Consider the following 20,454-nt stretch of genomic DNA (forward strand, 5'->3'; position numbering starts at 1 on the left):
GTACTAGCAGTCAATATTGTTTACAGCCTTAAGCAACTTTCAATCCCATCCAAAACTATATGGGTCGTTAGTGGGAATGTTCCAGACGAATAATGCAAGGGACAAATTCCATCTCCGGGCATTTCCCATATGCATAACACCAAAGGCCTTTCAAACATGTGCTTTCATATACTATGGTGCATATGAGGTTGCGTAGATGGATGAAGATTCTCTCAGAAGTGTGCTGAGTTAACCATCTTTTTGAGTTACGAAAGTGCAAACAATATTATACATCCACGACCTTTGATCATGGGTCGTGTCTCTAGCTGTGAGGGTTAGGGTTGCAAGGTAAATCCAAACCCAAACCTCCATATTCAAAATTGACCTTTGCTTGCATGCTACTGGAGCTGTGCAAGCATTTCATATACTGAGTAAGCTAAGGCTTATAAGGACTCAGGAACAGATCCAAACGCATTATCGAAATCATGCTGACTTCTTACCCCAACTTGCCTTGGTGACCTGCCACATGAAGCTGACTAATGTAGCCTGACTTTGTTTTAACTACTCACAGATAGTTGTTTCTGCATTTGGCTGGCTACCTGCTAACCTGCATTTATCTTGGCTTCCTGCTACCATAAGATCAAGGTCTGCAGTTAGGTTGAATGTTGCTACTGCAACAACTTTAGCCTCCAGTGCAAAGATCTGTAAAGAACACATTCTAGTAAAACCTTGCCTGCAGGTGCAGAGATGCATCACACAAAAATGCTGGTCAACCTTCCCAACATTTTTTGTGTTTTGTACTCTGAGCAAGTAAAAACATGTGCTTCATGAGTGAATGTTCTCCCCTTAAGAACTTGGATCCTGTTTTCTACCTCCAGCAAGTACACTGCATTCCCCAGCAGCCAGCCTCAAGCACTTGGATCATGTTTTCTGCCTCCGGCAAGTACATTGCATTCCCCAGCAGCCAACCTCAAGCACTTGCCTCACCATTGCTTTGAGAGCTCACAAGCTTGGACCTTTGTGTTGTCATCACTTGACCTTAATCATGTCAATGTGGATTGCACTGTATGCTTGCCTCTGATCTTCCAGATTCGATGAGGGTGTTCACACATATAGGCCACGCCCAAGGAGCTGGCCCCATCTGGCCCCATCACGAGCGCCTGTTGTCTTTCAATAGGGGATCTACCCCGTCCAGCCCCCCGTCTGTCAGTGAATTTGGGACATATGTTTAAGTGGCCTGATATTATCAAAAGCAGTCTGTACAGGAGCACTCCCCGTCTTTAAAGTGATGCAAGCGTGAAGCATCGGTCACAAAAATCTCTCGCATCTCAATCTGGGAGATTGTTTTGGTAGCCACGTGGCAGTCAGCACACATTCTTAAATTTTTTGCCACTCGGATAGTTGTGCCTTGGGCAGTACAGGTAAGTCCAAAGGCTATCGCCAGCTTTTCACAATGTCCGCACGAAGCATTGTCCTTGTCCACATATACTGAGAAATCTGGCACTACATCTGATTGTGGCTTATATCCCCTCTCTCTTGACTGTACACTCAATGCTTTAAGCTTTGCATAGATATCACCACTTTTTGGATGTGTTTTGTCTCCCACAATGAACTGATGCACTCTCTTGTCAACTTCAATGAATGCCTTGGCTGGCTTCTTCCAGCCATTGATACTTTTCCGCAGTTGATCTACTCTTTCTGCATCATCCCACATGCCTGCATGTGTGTAAAGCTTTGACAGAAGTGCATAACCTGCAGCATTGCTATCATCTAACGCCACGATGCGATCAAAGCACTGCTTCCCTAGGTTTGCATTACCATACTTTCTACAAGAATTCAGCAGAGATGTCCACCCTATTAGATTGTTTTCAAAAGGAATCATTTCCAGCAAGTCGTGTGCCTGATCTAAGCGTCCTGCATGACCAAGAAGGTCAACCATTGCATTGTGGTGTTCCAACCTTGGTGTAATCCCATATACATCCCTCATTTTTTTGAAGTGTAAGCAGCCACAGTCTGGCAATCCCATTCGATTGAATGCCACAATGAGATGGATGAACGTTACATAGTTTGGCTTCAAACCAATCCTTTGCAGATCATCATAATACTGTAAAGCCAATGAAGAACCGATATGCTGAGAGTATCCTCCAATCATCATGTTCCATGTTGCCACATTATGCTTGGGCAGTCTGTTGAACAGCGTGCTTCCGTCCTCATGACTTCCACATTTAGCATACATGGTAAGAAGTGCACAGCTGACAACAACATCCGACTCAAAGCCCTGTGAGATGATGTGGCAATGTATTTGCCTGCCCTGCTCTAGGGCTGCCATGTTCGCACATGCTTTTAGGATGCAAACGAAAGTGACCAGGTCTGGCTCCATACCCTCCAGCAGCATCTGCTGGAATAGCTGGAGAGCCACTTGCCCAAGATCATGCTTGGCATATCCTCCAAACATGGTATTCCATGCCACCACATTTTTTGTTGAGAACCCATCAAATACTGTGCGTGCACTGTCCACACATCCGCACTCAAAATACATGTCTATAAGGGTGCTGCCCACATAGTCATCTGACCCAAACCCATTATCTATGATGCATGCATGGATTTGCCTGCCCTGCTCCAGAGTTAATATGTTAGCGCATGCTTTAAGGACACTAATGAATGTGATTGAGTCAGGCATTATTTCCTCTTGTTGCATTTTCTGAAACAAACCAAGAGCCTCCTCACCCTTCCCGTGCAGGCCACACCCTGCTAAAAATGCATTCCATGTGACAGTGTTTCCCTTTGGTAATCTATTGAGCACTGAACCCGCATCCTCAAGAGTCCCACATTTGGTGTACATGTCAACAAGGGTACTGCTGACATATACATTTGATTCTAGGCCACTTTCTATAATGTCAGCATGTACCTGCCTTCCCTGTTCTATAGATGCTGTTGCACTGGAACAAGATTTCAAAACACAAACAAATGTGGTGGAATCTGGCTTTGTGCCCTCCTCTTGCATTTTCTTATAAATTTGAAGAGCCTCCTGACCCTGGTCATGTTGGGCATATCCATCAATCAGAGCAGTCCATGTCACAACATCTCTTTCAGGCAAACCATCAAACACTCTGTGTGCATCCTCCACGCTGCCAGATTTTGCATACATGTCAATAAGAGCATTGCAGACAGAGACTTCAGATTCCAAACCAACTTTTAGAACATTGGTGTGAATCACCTTGCCTTGCTCTACAGTTTCTAGATTGGCACATGCTTTTAGGACAGAGATCAATATGCTGACATCCGGTTCTATGCTATTCTGTTGCAGTTGTAGATAAACCTGAAGAGCCTTCTCGCCATTCCCTGAGTCTGTATATCCTGCAACCAGCACGCTCCATGAGATAGTATCAAGCTTAGGTAATCTATCAAACACCACATGGGCATCCTCAAAGCTCCCACATTTGACATACATGTCAACAAGAGTATTGCCAACACATAAATCTGACTCAAACCCACTTTCAATGACTTGGTCATGTATTCGTATGCCCTGCTGTAAGGCTGCTAAACTTGAGCATGCCTTAAGAATGCATACAAACGTGACAGAATTGGGTTTCATACATTCATTTTGCATATGATAAAAAATTTGAAGGACCTTTAGACACCTTCCATGCTGCAAATACCCTGACATTAATGAGTTCCACGTGACGACATCTCTATTGGGCAATCGGTCAAACAAAACGTACCCATCGTCTGGGCACCCACATTTGGCGAACATATCAATCATGGTACTCCCGATAAATACATCAGATTCCAAGCCGCATCCCACAATGTAACTGAATATCTGCCTGCCCTGCTCTAAAGCAGCTATTCTAGAGCACGTCTTAAGCATGCAAACATATGTGAGGTGATCTGGTTCCATGCCCTCTGATTGCATTTCATTGAATAGTTGAAAAGCCTTTCGATTATGGTCATGGTTCGCATAGCTTGAGATCAACATGCTCCACACCAGAACATTTCGCTTGGGCAATCTATCGAACACATTCTGCGAATGGTCAAGGCTGTTGCATTTTGCATACATATCGATAAGAGTGCTGGCGACAAACATGTCGGACTCCAGCCCATGTATGATGATGTGCCCATGGACCCACATGCCCTGGTTTGAAGCCACTATGCCCGAGCATGCCTTCAGCACCGCAACAAAAACATGTCCATCTGGTTCCACATCCCGAAGCTGCATTTGATGATATAATTCAAGCGCCTGCTTATTTTCTCCAACCTTGGTATGGGCTAAAATGATTGTACTCCATGAAAACACATTAGGTTGGGACAACTTGCTAAGCACCTGGTTTGCTTCCAACAAGTGCTCAAAAAACGCAAACAAGCGGATCAGATGGTTGCCCATGAGAGCATCTGCTTCTAATCCAGACCTTACAATAAGGCAATGCACCTTTCGTCCCGCTGCTAAATCTCTCTCTCTCATGCATTGCTCTAGAAGACGAACAAAACTGTCAGTAGGCACAAGACTCTTGACCTCATCAATGGAGTGTATAACCTCAATAGACATATGTAGACCCATGTCATCACAGATTCTATCGAAACCATCTGCCAACACACCGGGGGAAATAGAAATAAGCCCTTTAGGGCCACATAATTCATTAAAATCTTCACCAGAAGTAGAGACATTGCCATTGTTTGCCTCGTCCCTCCATGAGTAGACCGTATCATCAGGGTTGTGTTGAGACCCAAAAGCAAATTCTTGACTGCAAACCTATGCCACCACAAGAAGCAACATCATCAATATTGCTGCTAAAATTTCAAAAATAACGTAGGCCAATCTCGCTCTGCACTGACAAATCTTGAAGGTAAGTTGCACTAACCCCAGCCTCAAAAATAGCTTGGTTTGTCATGCTTTCCATTAAGGGCACGAAGCTTGAAATCTGCCTCAAAAATTCAGCATAAAAAAGTGCTGTAAGATTAGCCAAAACCATTAACACAGAGAGTGCAGTGGAGAAAAGCATCCAATTATGGTTTATCGTGAATCATAATGGATCCTAAGGTAATTAAATCTGGATAATCATGCTTAAACATATTATCTTTAATGGAAATTAACTATGGATAGCCATGCTTTAATGTGTTAGCTATGATGGTGATTAAATATGTAAACTGTGATGGCATTAAGTATCATGAGATACCTTGTTGGTCAAGTTGTAGCTTGGCTGTGGGGGGTTTGCCCAGTACTTCTGCCATATCTCTGCTGTCGTATCTGCAGGAAAGGTTGAGTTTCATATATGTACTGGCTCAGAATTGGGCGTCTGATTTTTAGGGTTACATGAAACCTCACCTCCTGTTGCAATCCTCGTTTGAGTGGGCAAAAAAGATGGTGCATCCTCCATTTTTTGATTGCAGAAGCCTTTCTCTTCATGATGGGTGAGCCCATGCTTGAAGTTTTGTAAAACATCCGCTGGGAGTAGCGCTCCGTCCCGGGTGGGAATTTGCGAAGATGTTAACATGGCCATCAACTATGAGAATGGCTTCTTGCACATTGCTATGAATTTATTCTATGTGCTTTTCAGTTAGAGGCATGTCATTTGTTAATAAATTAAATATAAAATATATTTACTTGAAGTAATTAGTAAATGATACCCAAAAAATATTTTGGGCACATCTGAAGTGGAAAAGTAAATATGAAAGCATGCAAGGATGATTTTTGAATGGCTGGATCACCCTTCAAAATGAGGGCTTTAGGAGAATCAATGCCCCTTTTTTTTCACAATTTATGTTACTTCTTGTCGTTCTCTCAAAATATGAGTTCCAAATTCTTTTTTGCTATTAATTAATTAGTGAGAGGGTGGGAGGGGACTTGAACCTTAGTATAGGTGTAAGCTGAAAACCTTAGAAAGGTTTTTTTTTCTGGTTTTGACATGTGGCGGCGGGAGGGCCAAATGTGGTGCGGGAGTTTTCCAGAGAGTTCATTTCGTTGCCTCTCTCTCTCGCATATGATGCAAAGCCCAGGCTCTTCTCTCTCTCTCGTGGGAGTTTTTTTTTTCGTGAGTCTCAGTGCCAGGGTCGGTTCTGTCGTAGCCTCTTGCGCGGCTTCTCTCTTGGGCGACATCTCTCTCTCTCTCTCTCTCTCTCTCTCTCTCTCTCTCTCGCTCTCTCTCTCTCTCGCTCTCGCGGGGCTTCTGTCTCTCTTGCGACTTCTCTATCTTCTTTCTCTCGTGCTGCTTCTGTCTCTCGTGCGGCTTCTTTCTTGCCCGACTGATGGGCATATGGACAGCAATGGTGCCTAAGGTTCAAACCTTAGACATATATTTTGAACCTTAGCATATATCATTAATTGGTGCCCGCTTTGCGGGCAGTAATTAATGATAATATTCACTAGACTGAAAATGTCTAGTGCACTAGACATAAAATAAGTGGCTGTATTTTATGGCCAAAATGCCCAAAAACGGGCATGACGCAACCTTGAATGCATGGGCAATCCATGGGAGTGGCTGCATTCGTATGTCCTTTGTTGTTAAAGTCAATAGATGAAGGGCAAAAGTAATAATGAAAGGGACCCCTTCTTGTAAAGATATAAACTTTATATTAGTGATAATCATAATTTCTCTCTTACTTATTTTAAAATTAGATATTCTTTATTTTTGAATTATATTTTCTTTGAGGATTATTTAATACTTAAAAATTCATAATAAAAAAACTAAATTTTTCATTCAATCTACTTAAGTAGGACATACTTTCTTTTTTATATGCTCTTTATCTTCTTTAGAAAAAGGTATTTATTTAAGCAATATTAATTTACGCAGAACACTCTACCACTTTTATTCATCACTCTAATATCAAAACAATTTTTCTTAGTTAGGTCATACATCTCATGAAGGGATTTAGGTTAGATTTAATATTTTATTATCATAAAGATAGAAATTAGACATGTCTCTAATATAAATTAGGTAATTTATGATGATAAATTTATCATGAATATAAGTTAAATATTGGTAATATTTTAAGAAATTTAATAACAACCATTCAAAATTATTATTATGGTTAAAATATGTGTCATTACTCGTAGAGACAATGCATTAAAAATTGTATTTTGAGAAAATAATTTTTATACAATAGCCACTCAGAAAACCCCTCTTGGAGGTTTTTGCTCTGACTATATACACACTCACTTTGACCAACCCTATTACATCATGCTCAAGATAATACGAAACCTTCCTTGGATGCTAAGTAAAAGTAAGTATAAAAGTAGGGTAGAGATGCTAATAAAAAAACAATAAAAGTAAGTATAAAAGTAGGGTAGAGATGCTAATAAAAAAACAATAGTTTGTCATAGCATCATCTAAAAGACAAATCTCATCTTAATTGAAAAAGTGTAATGCCCATGAGAGCATGTGCAAGCATCTCCTTTGGATTTATGGATTTTGCATCTTTAATAAACATCTACATTGAAGGACCTTTATAATGAAACCACTTCATGGCTATGATTATCCTCGCTTATATGGAAAGCGTTAGCGTAGGAAATAATCCACCTTAGTTTTACTATTACTTTTATCTTAGCTTGGGGTAGCTTAGGAATAACATCTCAATAGGCATATCAGATCAAAGATACTGCTTTGTTTCTCAATCCCAATGGTTATTTATGCATAAAGCACTAATGTATAAGTGAGCAGAAGAAGGAATACATAGAGTTAGTTATGTATCTTTGTCTCCCAATTCTATGTGAGTACTGACATAGAAAATAATGTGATGATCATTTGAATGTTCATTAATGTCGTAATTTTATGTTTAACGTTAAATTCGTAAATGATGTGTGATTTTATCCGCCACCAACACTTTTAGTGATCCTGCTACAATCGATTCCTCACACATGCTTTGGTTTATGATTTGAGTGTCATTCAAATTTTGTAAGAATCTGGCCTCGATGGAATTTTTACCCTTGCTCGTTAAGTTGCGGATCATTCGTTGTCTCTTAGAACATCCTTCAATCCTTGTTAATTGTCACTCAGATTATGATGGCGTTTGTCATTTTGTCTTGTTGATGTGTTCTCCTTATGTTTTGGATATCTCTGTTTTGTTAACATGTTTGTGGATATCTCTGCTTTGTTAACCTATTTATCGCGTCTGGTTGATCGAGATGCTGAAGTGATTACATTTCGTGGATGTTCCTCTCTAGGTCTATTAGAACATCTTCCATTTTTTACATTTAAGCTGGTTTTATCACTTTTGTGTGAATCAGATGTGCAAGACTTGCTTCTTTTGGAAGCACAGTGTGGCAATGACTCTTATTGGGCTATTTTCCATTACTAGATCATGACATACTGGGACCAATGTTATGATGCTCACTAGGAGCAATGAAACTACACAACATTGACTAGTCTATGGGACAATGCGCCCATTTGTGGAATGTTAAAGAAAATGAGGTACCCCCACTGAAGAGGAGGATGAGCCTACAAATGTTGGGGTTGTGGAAGATACAGTCAGTGAGCATTCGAAGGAGAGCCAACACATGGTTACAACCCGGTTGACTCACTAGTACCTGTCCCAAGTGCGTCCCAGAACCTATTGATTTTTGGACTGCTGCTTCACCAGATTAGGTATGGATCTATCCTTGACACATCATCCGAAGGCTCCGACTCCACCTGCTCTTGGGGTGGTTTTCCCAACCCACTCAATCTTATAGGTGCATCATTACCTTCACCATTACTTGTCATGGCTCAACGAGTATCTCTCAAATATCCAAAGTTCTATGGTAACAAGAAGGAGGATTTAGATACACACATGGCAAATTTTTAGAACACCTGGTTGGCCAATGGCATGCTACTTACACTTAGAACAGCTCAGAAGCATAGTACATTCAGTGGTACTTTTAATGGCTAAGCAACCAATTGGCTTGCATAGTATTGTCCCAATGCATTTCTAACATATTAAAACCCTAAAGATCTCTCTAGCGAATCACTATGCATAAACATGGCATATACTCATCCACTCCACCTGCTCTTGGGGTGGTTTTCCCAACCCACTCAATCTTATAGGTGCATCATTACCTTCACCATTACTTATCATGGCTCAACGAGTATCTCTCAAATGGGCACACATCCATACCACCAAGAGGTATGACTTCAATCTAGCAGCACATAACTCTAGCATGAAATGGCAAGAGAGTAGATATAATGCTCTACACAAGAGAACATCCCTTGAGAGTGTCCCATGCCCCTATTATATAGGAGAGAACTCAAGTGACTCTTGACTCTCCATTTCCATGCGTGACCCTTGGTTGCCTAACCCTAACCTCAACCCAAGGTTAAACCTAACCCTTGCCCCACTAGAGCATGTTCCCATGATCCCATTCTCACATGCCTAGGGTGGGTTAACCTCCTAGTATATGCACATATAATGTGCACATAACATACTTCCCCTCTCTCAAAACATTGCACTCTTGCAATTGAAAGAAGGAAACCTGCGCTAAACGTTCTCAACTAACTCCCAAGTCGAATCCTCAAATTCCCTATCTTTTCACTTAGTTTTAACCTTAAGGATTAAGCGATTACGAAGTTTCCTTTCCTTGAATTCAAGTACCTTTTCAGGTTTATGTGAAACATAGGATAAATCTTTGACTTCAACAAGTTCTTGAGGCGTAATTATGTTATCCTCACCTCCCAGCTTCTCTTTTAGTCTACTAACATAAAAGACTAGATGAACTCTTACATGTGGAGGTAGTTTTAGCTAATACGCAACCATGCCAATCCGACGTATAACTCAAAATGGACCACAATATCTAGGAGATAATTTTGAGCAGGAACTTTCAAATAAACCAACGCTCTTGGCTCAAAAGACCGAGGTGAGCGTCCCCTATCAGCATAAAACCGTGCTCTATCCTAAGCACCCTTAATAGAATCCTAAGATTGGGTTAGCATTTCCTGCATATCATGCAAGAAAACCTCGATACCTCAAGCTCAATGTCCTTAAGACTAACATGAACAGGGGCCCTGGGTTGATACCCATACATAAGCATGAACGGGGACTATAGTCAGTAGTTGTATGCTTAGAACTGTTATAGGCAAATTCCATCATTGGAAGATATTTTTTCCAACTCGATGGTTTTCCAGAGACATGCATGAAGCATATCCTCTCTACAATCTGATTCACACGCTTTCTTTGCCCATTAGATTGCGGGTGATTAGAGGAACTCATACTCAAAGTAGTTTCCAATTTCTTGAAAACTTCTTGCCAAAAATGAGCGGTGAACTCAAAGTAGTTTCCAATTTCTTGAAAACTTCTTGCCAAAAATGAGCGGTGAACTTAGAGTCCCAATCGCTCACAATATCAGAAGGTAAACCATACAGTCTAAACGGTTGCTCAACGAATTGGTAAGCCAATTCCAATGCTTTAATCGTTGTCTTTGTAGGTAAAAACCTAGCCATCTTTGTCAATCTATCCATGACTACCCAAATGGCATTGTGACCCCTGCTGGTATGTGGAAGTCCCGCAATGAAATCCATGGAATACTTTCCCACTTTTGAGACAAAATATCCAAAGGATGTAATAACCCACCAAATTTAAGGCGTTTAGCCTTATTTATCTGACATTGATGACATCGGACCACATAACTCTGAATAAAATTTTTCATTTTTGGCCAATAAAATGTCCTTCAAAGCCAAGGTACGTTGTATGCTGCCAGGATGTCCTGCCGATGGTGCATCATGGCACTCAAATAAGATCCTTAGTTTAATTTCTGACACTCAAACCTTATCATTTTCAAAATAAAAGACCATTCCGAATAAATAATTGGTTGGCTTTTCCTTCATTCACTTAGTTTTGATCTACCTCAGAGTTGGACCCTGATTTTGCCAAATTCTAGTATTTTCCAAAGAAAATATTTGTACTTCATTTTCCCCTAAGTGAATCGTACAAGTTAGAAGTAATTTCTGTGAAGCTAAGTTCATTAACTTCACCAATTTGACTCAACGCATCAGTAATGCGATTCAAACTACCTTTCCTGTATTTAATCATGAAATCAAAGTCCTACATCAACTCAGCCCATTTGGCCTTTCTACCTTTCAAGTCCAATTGATCACAAATGAACTGCAAAGACTGGTGATCTGTTAAGACCATAAACTGAGACCCGTAGAGATATTGTCTCCATGCCTTTAAAGTATAAATTATCGCATACAACTCTTTCTTCTAAACTAGGTACCTAGTCTGCGCATCATTGAGTTTCTTACTCTCAAAGGCCATAGGCTTCCCATCCTGGAACAAAGTTGCACCTACCGCAAAATCACTAGCATCAATCTCAACGATGTAAGGCCTGCTAGGATCTAGCAAGGCTAACACAAGAGCAACTCAAACTTTATTTTTTAAAGTATCGAAAGTTCCTTGTAGCTTCTCATTCCACTCAATCAGAGAATCAGACTTCTTATTTTTACCCTTAAGAAGGTTGGTAAAAGGCACTGTCAACTTCGAATAGTCCTTGACAGATTTTCGAAGAAATACCACGAAACCTAAGAAAGGTCTTAATTGCTTGACCGTATGTGGAACTAGTCATTCTAAAACCTTTTGGATCTGATCCAAATCTATACTTAAGCCATCTCGAGAGATCTTATAACCCAAGTTAACAATTCCTTTTTGAAGAAATCATACTTAGATAACTTACAATACAGTTTCTCCTTCATGAGCCTTCCTATAACCTCTTTAAGATGATCCTCATGCTCAGCTAAAGTTTTACTGTGTATCAAAATATCATATAAGAAAACCACCATGAATTTTCCTAACAAATGCCAAAATATAGCATTCATCATCTGTTGGAAAGTTGCTTGTGCATTAGTGAGACCAAAGGGTAACACTAAGAATTTATAATGGCCGTAATGTGTCCTAAAAGAAGTTTTAGGAACATCTTCCGCTCTGCAATATGGATCTAATGATAACCGGTTTGCAAATCAAGCTTTGTGAAATAATTAGCTCCATGCAACCTATCAATAAGATCGTCTGATCTAGGCAATGGGTATTTATTTTTAATTGTAACCTTGTTAAGACGTTTATAATTAATACACATCCACTAGGTACCTTGATCTTTTTTCTTAACCAGGAGAACTGGTGTACCCCAAGGAGACTTACTTGGTCTAATCTGACCCATCCTCAAGTATTCAGCTATTACTTGGCTACCTTGTCTTCCTCAGTCTGGCTAAAGCCGATATGGAGGAATAATAACAAGTTTTTCACCCGGCACTACCTTAATTTTATGGTTCACCTCTCGTTTAGTAGGTAATCCGAGAGGTAACTCACTGAGAAATACATCCTAAAATTTTATCTTGATGGAATTCAACACTTTACTTTCCCAAACATCTAAAGAAACAGTGTTGACATCAAAATGAACACATGAAGACAACGGATCCATAACCAACTAGAAAAGTTCATAGTTAAATTTTTTTTCCATTAACTCAAGCTCATTAATGAAAGTTTCCTTGGGTACAACAATGTTTCCCTTAAGAGTAACAAAGTTTCCATTGTGATAAAATTTGGAATTTTTATTTTACCCCGAACGCAATAGAATACGAACGAGCAAACAATTTCGAAACCCAAACGGTCACCCCGAAATGCGGACAGCCAAGGGTTGCGAAAAATGAAGAGACAAACAACTCCAAAATTTGAAAGCTCAAAACAAAATTTGTACCTCAAAGGCCAAAGGGTCCAAGATGATTTTTTTAAATTGAAAAAATCATGAATTTGAAGATTTTTTCCTTTTTTTAAAAACGCTTTAATCAAAAGCTTATAAAAAATTTTAATTAAAAAAAAGAATCGTGGGGGGGGGCTGTGCGCCAGCCACCATGGAAACCCTTCCCCCCCCTCCCCCCTTGTGCACCGATCGTGAGGGAGAGGGAGGGAAGCTTCCACTACCCTCTTCTCCTTCTCTTTCTACATCTCTAGTCTCTTCCCATCAATTCTCTCTTCTCTGATTAACAGAGAGGTTATGACATAATTTTGAGTATACACTAATCATAATTAATCTCTAATTATGATTAGCATTAATCAAATCTTCCCACCTAAGAGGTGTTCACACACACGGGAGAGAGAAAATAAAGGAAAATTCAGATTAGAGAGATGGAAAAATGTCGTGCTTGCACACGAGAGAGAACCCGATGCATCAACATGCTACCCCCTACTGAAATTCAGCAAAAATTTGATAGCATGCCCGCTCGAGAAACCCACAAAAATGCATTAAAAATGCTCTTAAAATTTCCTAAATAATTAGGAAAAATTCCTAAAATTTGTTTAAATTTAGGGAATTCTTTCTACCAAAAAATACCTACAATAACATGTGCGATATTTTGGTAAAAAATCTGTAAAATGCTTATTTTAATCGTAAAAATAGAGAAAAATAATATTTTCACTCCCAGAATTCCCCAGCGTCGATACATCCATCCAAGTCGAGAAGCATTGTGTTTTGACCACCATATTGATGTTCCCAATGCATAGGCCACCAAAACAAACCATTTTTTTTTGCTTAGTAAATGTTAAAATTTACTTTAAAAATGCTAAAAATTTGGAAAATGAGAGGAAATTAAGAGGAGGAAAAACATCAAAAATTAACTAGAGACTGCTCTGATACCACTATTAAAACCCTAAAGATCTCTTTAGCTAATCACTATGCATAAACATGCATAAACCAGGCATATACTCATCCACCCAACCACCCCCGAGCCCAAGGGTGCACACATCAATACAATGAAGTACCACATAAGTAACCTTGGTGTCCCATACCACCAAGAGGTATGACTTCAATCCAGAAGCACATAGCTCTAGCATGAAATGGCAAGAGACTAGATACAATGCTCTACACAAGAGAACATCCCTTGAGAGTGCCTCATGCCCCTATTATATAGGAGATCACTCAAGTGACTCTTGACTCTCCATTTCCATGTGTGACCCTCGGTTGCCTGACCCTAACCTCAACCCAAGGTTAGACCTAACCCTTTCCCCACTAGAGAATGTTCCCATGCTCACATGCCTAGGGTGGGTTAGCCTCCTAATATATGCATATATAATGTGCACATAACACAACATATGAGGAGCTACATGATGGGTAGGCAACCAATTGGCATGCATAGTATTGTCCCAATGCATTTCCAACATATGAGGAGCTACATGATGCATTTTTGCATCGATTCTAAAAGGATAAGACATCCTCATAGGTGCTAGAGAAACTACGCTACCTGGAGAAGGAAACCTTGCAAGTAGAAGATTATGCAGCTAAATTCCTCTCCGGAGTCAAGTGGACCCAACGGATCAACTAACTTAGGCTCTTGTGGGGAGAATGTTTTATCTGGGGTCTACATAAGAAGTTAAATCTTGATATAGAATTTGTTGATCTCACATCAATGGATTTGATGAGCTGGTGCGAGGATTAGTGCATGGTTTAGGGGAAAAAGAAGGGTAAGAAAAAGCGAGAAGTAGATTCCTCAAAGGATGAGAAAGAGGACAACACTTTTGATGATGACTCGTATGTAAAGTCGAATTCAGAATCCAAGCACAGGAATTAGAAGAAGAGTCTCATAGAGTATCATATGATAATTCACAAAAAATCCACAGTCTATCATCCACATACAAATGGTCAAGTTGAATCCCCAAACCAAGTGTTGTACAAAATCTTGAAGAAGATAGCTAATCAAAATTGGATAGATTGGGATCATAAGTTATATTTGGTACTATAGGCATTTCAGATAGCTTATAAAGTGCCAACAAGTCACACTCCCTTTTCATTAATGTATGGTCTAGAAGTAGTTATGCTGATGGAATTCATCATTCCCAGTTTTTGGACTCACAGACTTTCTCTTGGGGAATTAATCGCACATCTAGAGAAGTGGCATTGGGGGAGAAGAGGCTTCAGAGTAGCTGGAATGCTGACATCATCTATAAAGGTGTTGGAAGCTCTTTGTAGACTGGAATACAAAGTTCAAGATTTTTTAATATTGGTGATCTAGTTTTATTATTAAATTCTAGAACGGGTCTGCTATGGGTAAGCTCAAGCTAAGGTGGATTGGACCTTACAACATATTCATAAAATTTGGTATGGACACATTTGGGTTGACATCGCTAGATGGTGTGAAATTGCCACAACACCTGTGCACACCATTTCTGTCACACACCTGTGCACACCATTTCTGTCACACACTTGCATGACACATGTTTGAATCCACGTAGTGTGCATGCATTAGGTAATGTGCAAAGATGTTGGGTCATTATTATTACATCATGGGGCAACATGTGCTCCATTTTTCTTAGCCGTCGTGTCACCTTGATTCTTGTGCTCCTTGAATCCATAACCTGAAACAGTGCCTAGATTTTTTACCCGTTGCGTTGTGACATTTCTTAGGGACAAGAGTACTCACACAAATACATTATTTTGCATTCTTGCCATGTACTTCCACAAAGTTCATCTCCTTCTCGCTCTATGTTTCGCTCCTAACATAGCTCTCACAACTTTCAAGCTCTCTCCCAAAGCCATGGTGGAATTCGAGAAGTTGATAGTAGTTCTGGATGATGTCAACACCAATTTTAATCTCCACCTGGTTGGAGAAGGTAGGGTTGTTGCATTTTAATCTCTACCTGGTTAGAGAAGGTAGGGTTGTTGCATTTTCTTCTCTCCCATGGAACCCTTCAAACATTAGCTCGAATGTACAAGCATAATTGCAAAGAAGAATAGAAGAATGGGGTGATAAAGATGGCCACATAGGGATCTTACCTATTTACTGTTGAATATGTGGCCAAGTGTTTCATTTGCCATTGAAGGGACCCATGGATGTTCTACCAGCCACATAAGAGGACATGGAGTTCTACTTTGGCCCCAAAGGGTCTAGAAAGGAGTACAAACTCAATAACCACAAAGAAGCTCAAGACAGGTTGCACTTCAGGTTTATTATTAAAATGTCAAAGAGGGCATTGAGCTTATATCTATATGCATTTGCTAGTAAGCTTGTTGCAGGGGCACATATTTTTTTTAAAATCAATTTTTGCAAGCAAAGCTTAAGTGTATAGGCCCTAACTCAAAGATGCCATCATGGGATCGCAACCACTGTGCAAAGCCTAATTACAGAACTGCCTCAAGAGCAGAGAGGGTACACCACACTTTTAGAAAAAAATGAAGAAGTTTCAAGACAAGGAGGTGGGAGGGTTCCATGAGGAAACAACCAAAGAGAAAACCCGAGAGAAAGAGTTAGAAGGAGAAGTGTATATACAGAAAGAGTCGGCCAAGGAATCTAGAGAATTAGAGAGGTAGACATAGAAAGAGCTAGCCAAGGAATCTAGAGAATTAGAGAGGTAGAATCCTGATGCGTCACAGAATCCGGCCATCTAGCAAACTCTTGATGTGACAGGTAGCTCAAATCCACTAACTTTTTCGGATGAGGTAGAGGTAGTGCTTACAAATACATTTTAAACTGTGCAACAAAATAAACTAGTATGTTTGCATAATTGACAACCCAAAAAAGATTCTCAGAATGCGCTTAATTTGTTTAGAGGTGAGTTGACAAAATCCAAAGTAAAACTAGCAAGCAAAAGTGTCTATAATCCAGAACAAGGTAGCAGACTTGGAAGCTAAATAGGTGACCTTAAGATAGACAGTAGAAGCGCTCAGAGAGGATGAAGCACAATCCAACGTAGATAAAGCTAGAATGCAAGAGAAATTCTAGATTTTTAGCAAAAATACACAAGTTCAGAGCTGAAATGTCAACATGTTTTTGCCATGAATCAACATGAGGTTGTGTCTAAAGTTGATTAAGAAAGACTCTAGATCTTGCAAAGTTAAATAGATGCAATGGATGAAGTCAAAGATCTGGAGGTCTACAAGCTAATCAAGAAAGACTCCAGATCTTGCAAAGTTAGATAGATGCCATGGATGCAACCAAAGATCTGAAGGTTTACGAGCTCAGCTAGTGATGTGGATTCTTATAAAAGCCTGAATCAAGAAGCATATCATGGAATATCTGTATGCTGGATATATAGAACAATTCAAGCTTTTGGTTATTCCTAAATGTCGACCTGACACCTTGCTAAACAAAAAGTTAGATGATACATCTAGAGCAGGTGGATCCAAAGGGCTAGGGTAACATTTCATCAATAATTGTAGGAGCATGTGAAGACATACTGGTAGGACTTTAGTGGTGGCTGAATCTTCAGCAGATGTTGGAAAATTGGTGTTCTGTACAAAGTGTTGTAGCACATTTGAGTAAACAAATTCCACCTCTTGCTCAATAGGAGCCTTTCCACTAGTTTTACGACTATTCGTATTCTTTCCAAAATGAGGATCGTCCTTCTGGATCTTGGCCTTAGCTAGCTTAGTGTGTACCAATTTGTTGTTGGTGCCAATGTTAAGACTCGTGCACAAAGGTTAGGTTCAATTTACCTGACATTAGGAAAATTCTGGAGTCAAAAGAGGGCTGTTTCAATAATAATATAATAATAGACACATAGATTGAGTGACATGAAATCTACGAACGATATTCACCGGCGATATTCACCGGTGGGTGGTGGGACCTCTGTACAAACCCACCTAAAACGTGGAGAAACTCTTATCTTCATGAAATATTAAAAAAACCATCACCTTGTCTTAAAATATTTAAAACCGTTTTTTTGTCAGCACCTAACACAATAAAAGAATGTTTTCCACATTCCTGTGTTAGACATGGAGCACTAAAAAATTCTTTCCACCACCCCTAGAACTAATGAAGCTTGAATGCTTGGAATAGATAGATACACATTCTCCTGGTTATTCCCTCAACTTAGTTCCACTAATGAATCTTGAAACATCTTTGGCACCCAAAAGAACACACATTCCCTCATTTCTTCTTCCCTCCTTGATCCACAAAAGTGGTTAGCTCAATCATCCACTTTCTGCTACTTCTTCTTTCTCATACGTATGTTAATCTCTCATGGCACCCGAAAGTGGACTAAAACGAGCAAGGAGCAGTATCTCATCTGTTGTGTTGTATAACATAAAAGACGAGAACGAAGAATGGATTCCCCAAGTATACAGGAAGTACTCTTGGGTCACTATGTAGCCAGGAAAACGTGGCCACTACCGAGTGAAGGGAAAGGCATCTGAAGACTTGGCCAAACATTGGAAAGGAAAGATCCTTGACTTTAAGATGGCACTAGGAGGGAAAACTGTCAAAGAAGTGTTGATCTAGCATGTATTCATGCAAAAAGAGATCAACGTGGGACCATTGGAAGGACTTCCAAGACACAGACCACATTGTAAGTGCTTGTGTTTTGTATTTCAATGTTGCAAATAAGGTGATTGATATACATTTTTTTTGCCTTGCACAGATTTGTACCCATCCAATCTTCAGGAGTGGGAGCCTGCCCAATGCTTGACGGGATTCTTGAATGTCGTACATGGTGAGGTGGGGGAACTTCAATATGAAGGTCGTGCACCAAGTGATCTCGCAAGAAGTAGAACTTATTTCTATGACTCATTTTATACCTTGCCCACTCAATCGAGTCCACATGGAAAGTTGGAACGTATTCTGTTGCCCGCACTTGATAGTCCTGAGTAGCCATTGCTTGATACAGAAGTGATAGAGTTATACAGGACCAAAATGTTCAATGATATTAAATGTGCTATGAAGCCTAGCATTGGTGCAAGAAATGTCCACTTAAGTTTGTTTGTTCCAATTGCATGCTTTGTTGATTTATTTTCTGATTGTAAATAATTGAGAAAAACTAGAACAACTTTTGTGTGCAAAGATATAGATGAAGCCTGGCTTGATCATTTGTTTGACAAAGGTTGGACAGTGAAATCATCAAAGGGAGATGATTTGATCGAATGTCGATTGAACACCTCCAACATTGCATTTCGGTGAGTGTTATAACATTCAAATGTATTTTTGTGAAACAGTTACAACGCTTATTTGATTATACTCGAAAAATTATCCTAATGATATTTTAGAATCAGATACTATATTGCCAGGCAACATCTGTGCATTTCATTTACTTATAGAAGGTGGCGATGGATCAACAACAACTGGGAAAGCATGGACCAAGATACAAGAGATGGCAGCCACTCTTGCTTGATATATATAGTTATGACTCGACAGGGTCACCCATCATTGACATTGGAAGTGGAAGAGAATTGGACTCTCGAATATGTTAAGAAGGAATTAGAAGTAGCTATTCAAAATCCTCCAGATCAATTTTGCTTCAAGCTCGATGGTCGGAAGCTAAGTAAAAGAAGAGAGCATCAGATCATTTGTAAAGATGTTGCAGCCCCACATGAATTGGAGGCACTAGAAGATATATAATGTGACCATGTATACGGTGACAATGTATTTTCCATATGTAATAAACTTATCTATTCAGAACATTGCTTTTGTAATGCTTTATTGTTTAAAACAATGTAATGAAGGCCAAAATTCCCCAATTGAATTTTTATGTACACAAAAAAGGCTTAAAGTAAGAAAACAAGCAGTGAAGGAACACAGTAGCAAATTTGATCCTCTGATTTTCAAATTAAAAGTGCATTTACAATTGATGTTCTCTCTCCAATAACTCCAAATATGTGCAAAAAAATATAAATGTACATGTCTAGCTGCATATTTACAAACGTACATTTGTTGGAAGAAGGAAAAAACTATTTATTACTGGAACCCATAGGTATCAGCTTCAGGATGGAGCCATGGCTCTTCTCCCAAGTACGGAGCCCATGTAAGAGGCTCAGGGGGGCCTATCCCCCCTCGTGGATTGGGCGGGATGAAGTCCACTGGGCCGTCTGGAGGCATAACTTCAGCGACCTCGATCAATTTTGCAATCGTTTCCTCCCTAAACGTTTGGACGTCTAGGTCCACGTAGCGAGACATTGATGGAAACTGCCATCACAATTCATCAAGGCATAAATAAGATCAACATGACAATATACAAGAAGATAAACAAGAGTACGCATGCGTATGGGAGCTGAAAAATGCTTACATCCTCTGAAGGGAGCTGAAAAATGCTCTGTAGAGCAGCAACAATGCATTAAGTGCAACCCTCCACCCACAGCTGTAACCATCTTCTTGTTTGGGGACACTAACCCTTCGAATGGTCGATCGATTTTCCAGGGTGTCGATGTCCATGCTAAGGCTCTCATAAGCTGCCATTAGTTTCCTGACACCACTGTAAACAAAGACCAATCATTATCCTGATCAATCCGGACTTCTAACTCAAACAATAATATGTATCATAATGATTTTAACTTACAGCAAAACATTGCCATGGACATCAGATGTCGAATTTGCAAGGTAAATGACATTGTCTTGCACATCGACTAGTACAAGACTCCAATGGGAATTGCATCACATCCAAATAGATTTCTATTAGTTTCAATCCAAAGGAAGCACTATATAACTCGTGTATGGTGATTCGTATAAACATCATGCAAGAGAGATAGAGAGACAAACTCACTTTTCATGATATGCCAAAAAAAATACTCGAGCATCGTCCAGCTGGACCTCCCAAAACCAGTTC

General features: G+C 39.8%; 1 protein-coding gene across 1 annotated transcript; it reads right to left on the bottom strand.

Annotated features, from left to right (window-relative positions):
* Positions 1–221: 221 nt before the first annotated feature.
* Positions 222–5,529, bottom strand: LOC147634239 (pentatricopeptide repeat-containing protein At3g03580-like). The gene is made up of 4 exons (XM_086805358.1): positions 5,300–5,529; positions 5,151–5,221; positions 4,836–4,895; positions 222–4,726 (listed from the first exon to the last, which is right to left on the bottom strand). Exons 1-4 carry the CDS (start codon positions 5,472–5,474, stop codon positions 1,226–1,228), a joined length of 3,807 nt encoding a protein of 1,268 aa, XP_086661484.1. The 5' UTR covers positions 5,475–5,529; the 3' UTR covers positions 222–1,225.
* Positions 5,530–20,454: the final 14,925 nt, after the last annotated feature.

This window comes from Cibotium barometz, chromosome 11, assembly GCF_041138505.1.
Source record: "Cibotium barometz isolate CiBa-2024 chromosome 11, ASM4113850v1, whole genome shotgun sequence".
NCBI lineage: Eukaryota > Viridiplantae > Streptophyta > Polypodiopsida > Cyatheales > Cibotiaceae > Cibotium > Cibotium barometz.

Coding starts and splice junctions, on each gene's coding strand:
- LOC147634239 (XM_086805358.1), bottom strand. CDS start 5,474: ATGGCCATGTTAACATCTTCGCAAATTCCCACCCGGGACGGAGCGCTA. Junction 5,222..5,299: donor AACGAGGATTGCAACAGGAG/GTGAGGTTTCAT, acceptor CCTTTCCTGCAG/ATACGACAGCAGAGATATGG. Junction 4,896..5,150: donor GCTACAACTTGACCAACAAG/GTATCTCATGAT, acceptor TTTTTGAGGCAG/ATTTCAAGCTTCGTGCCCTT.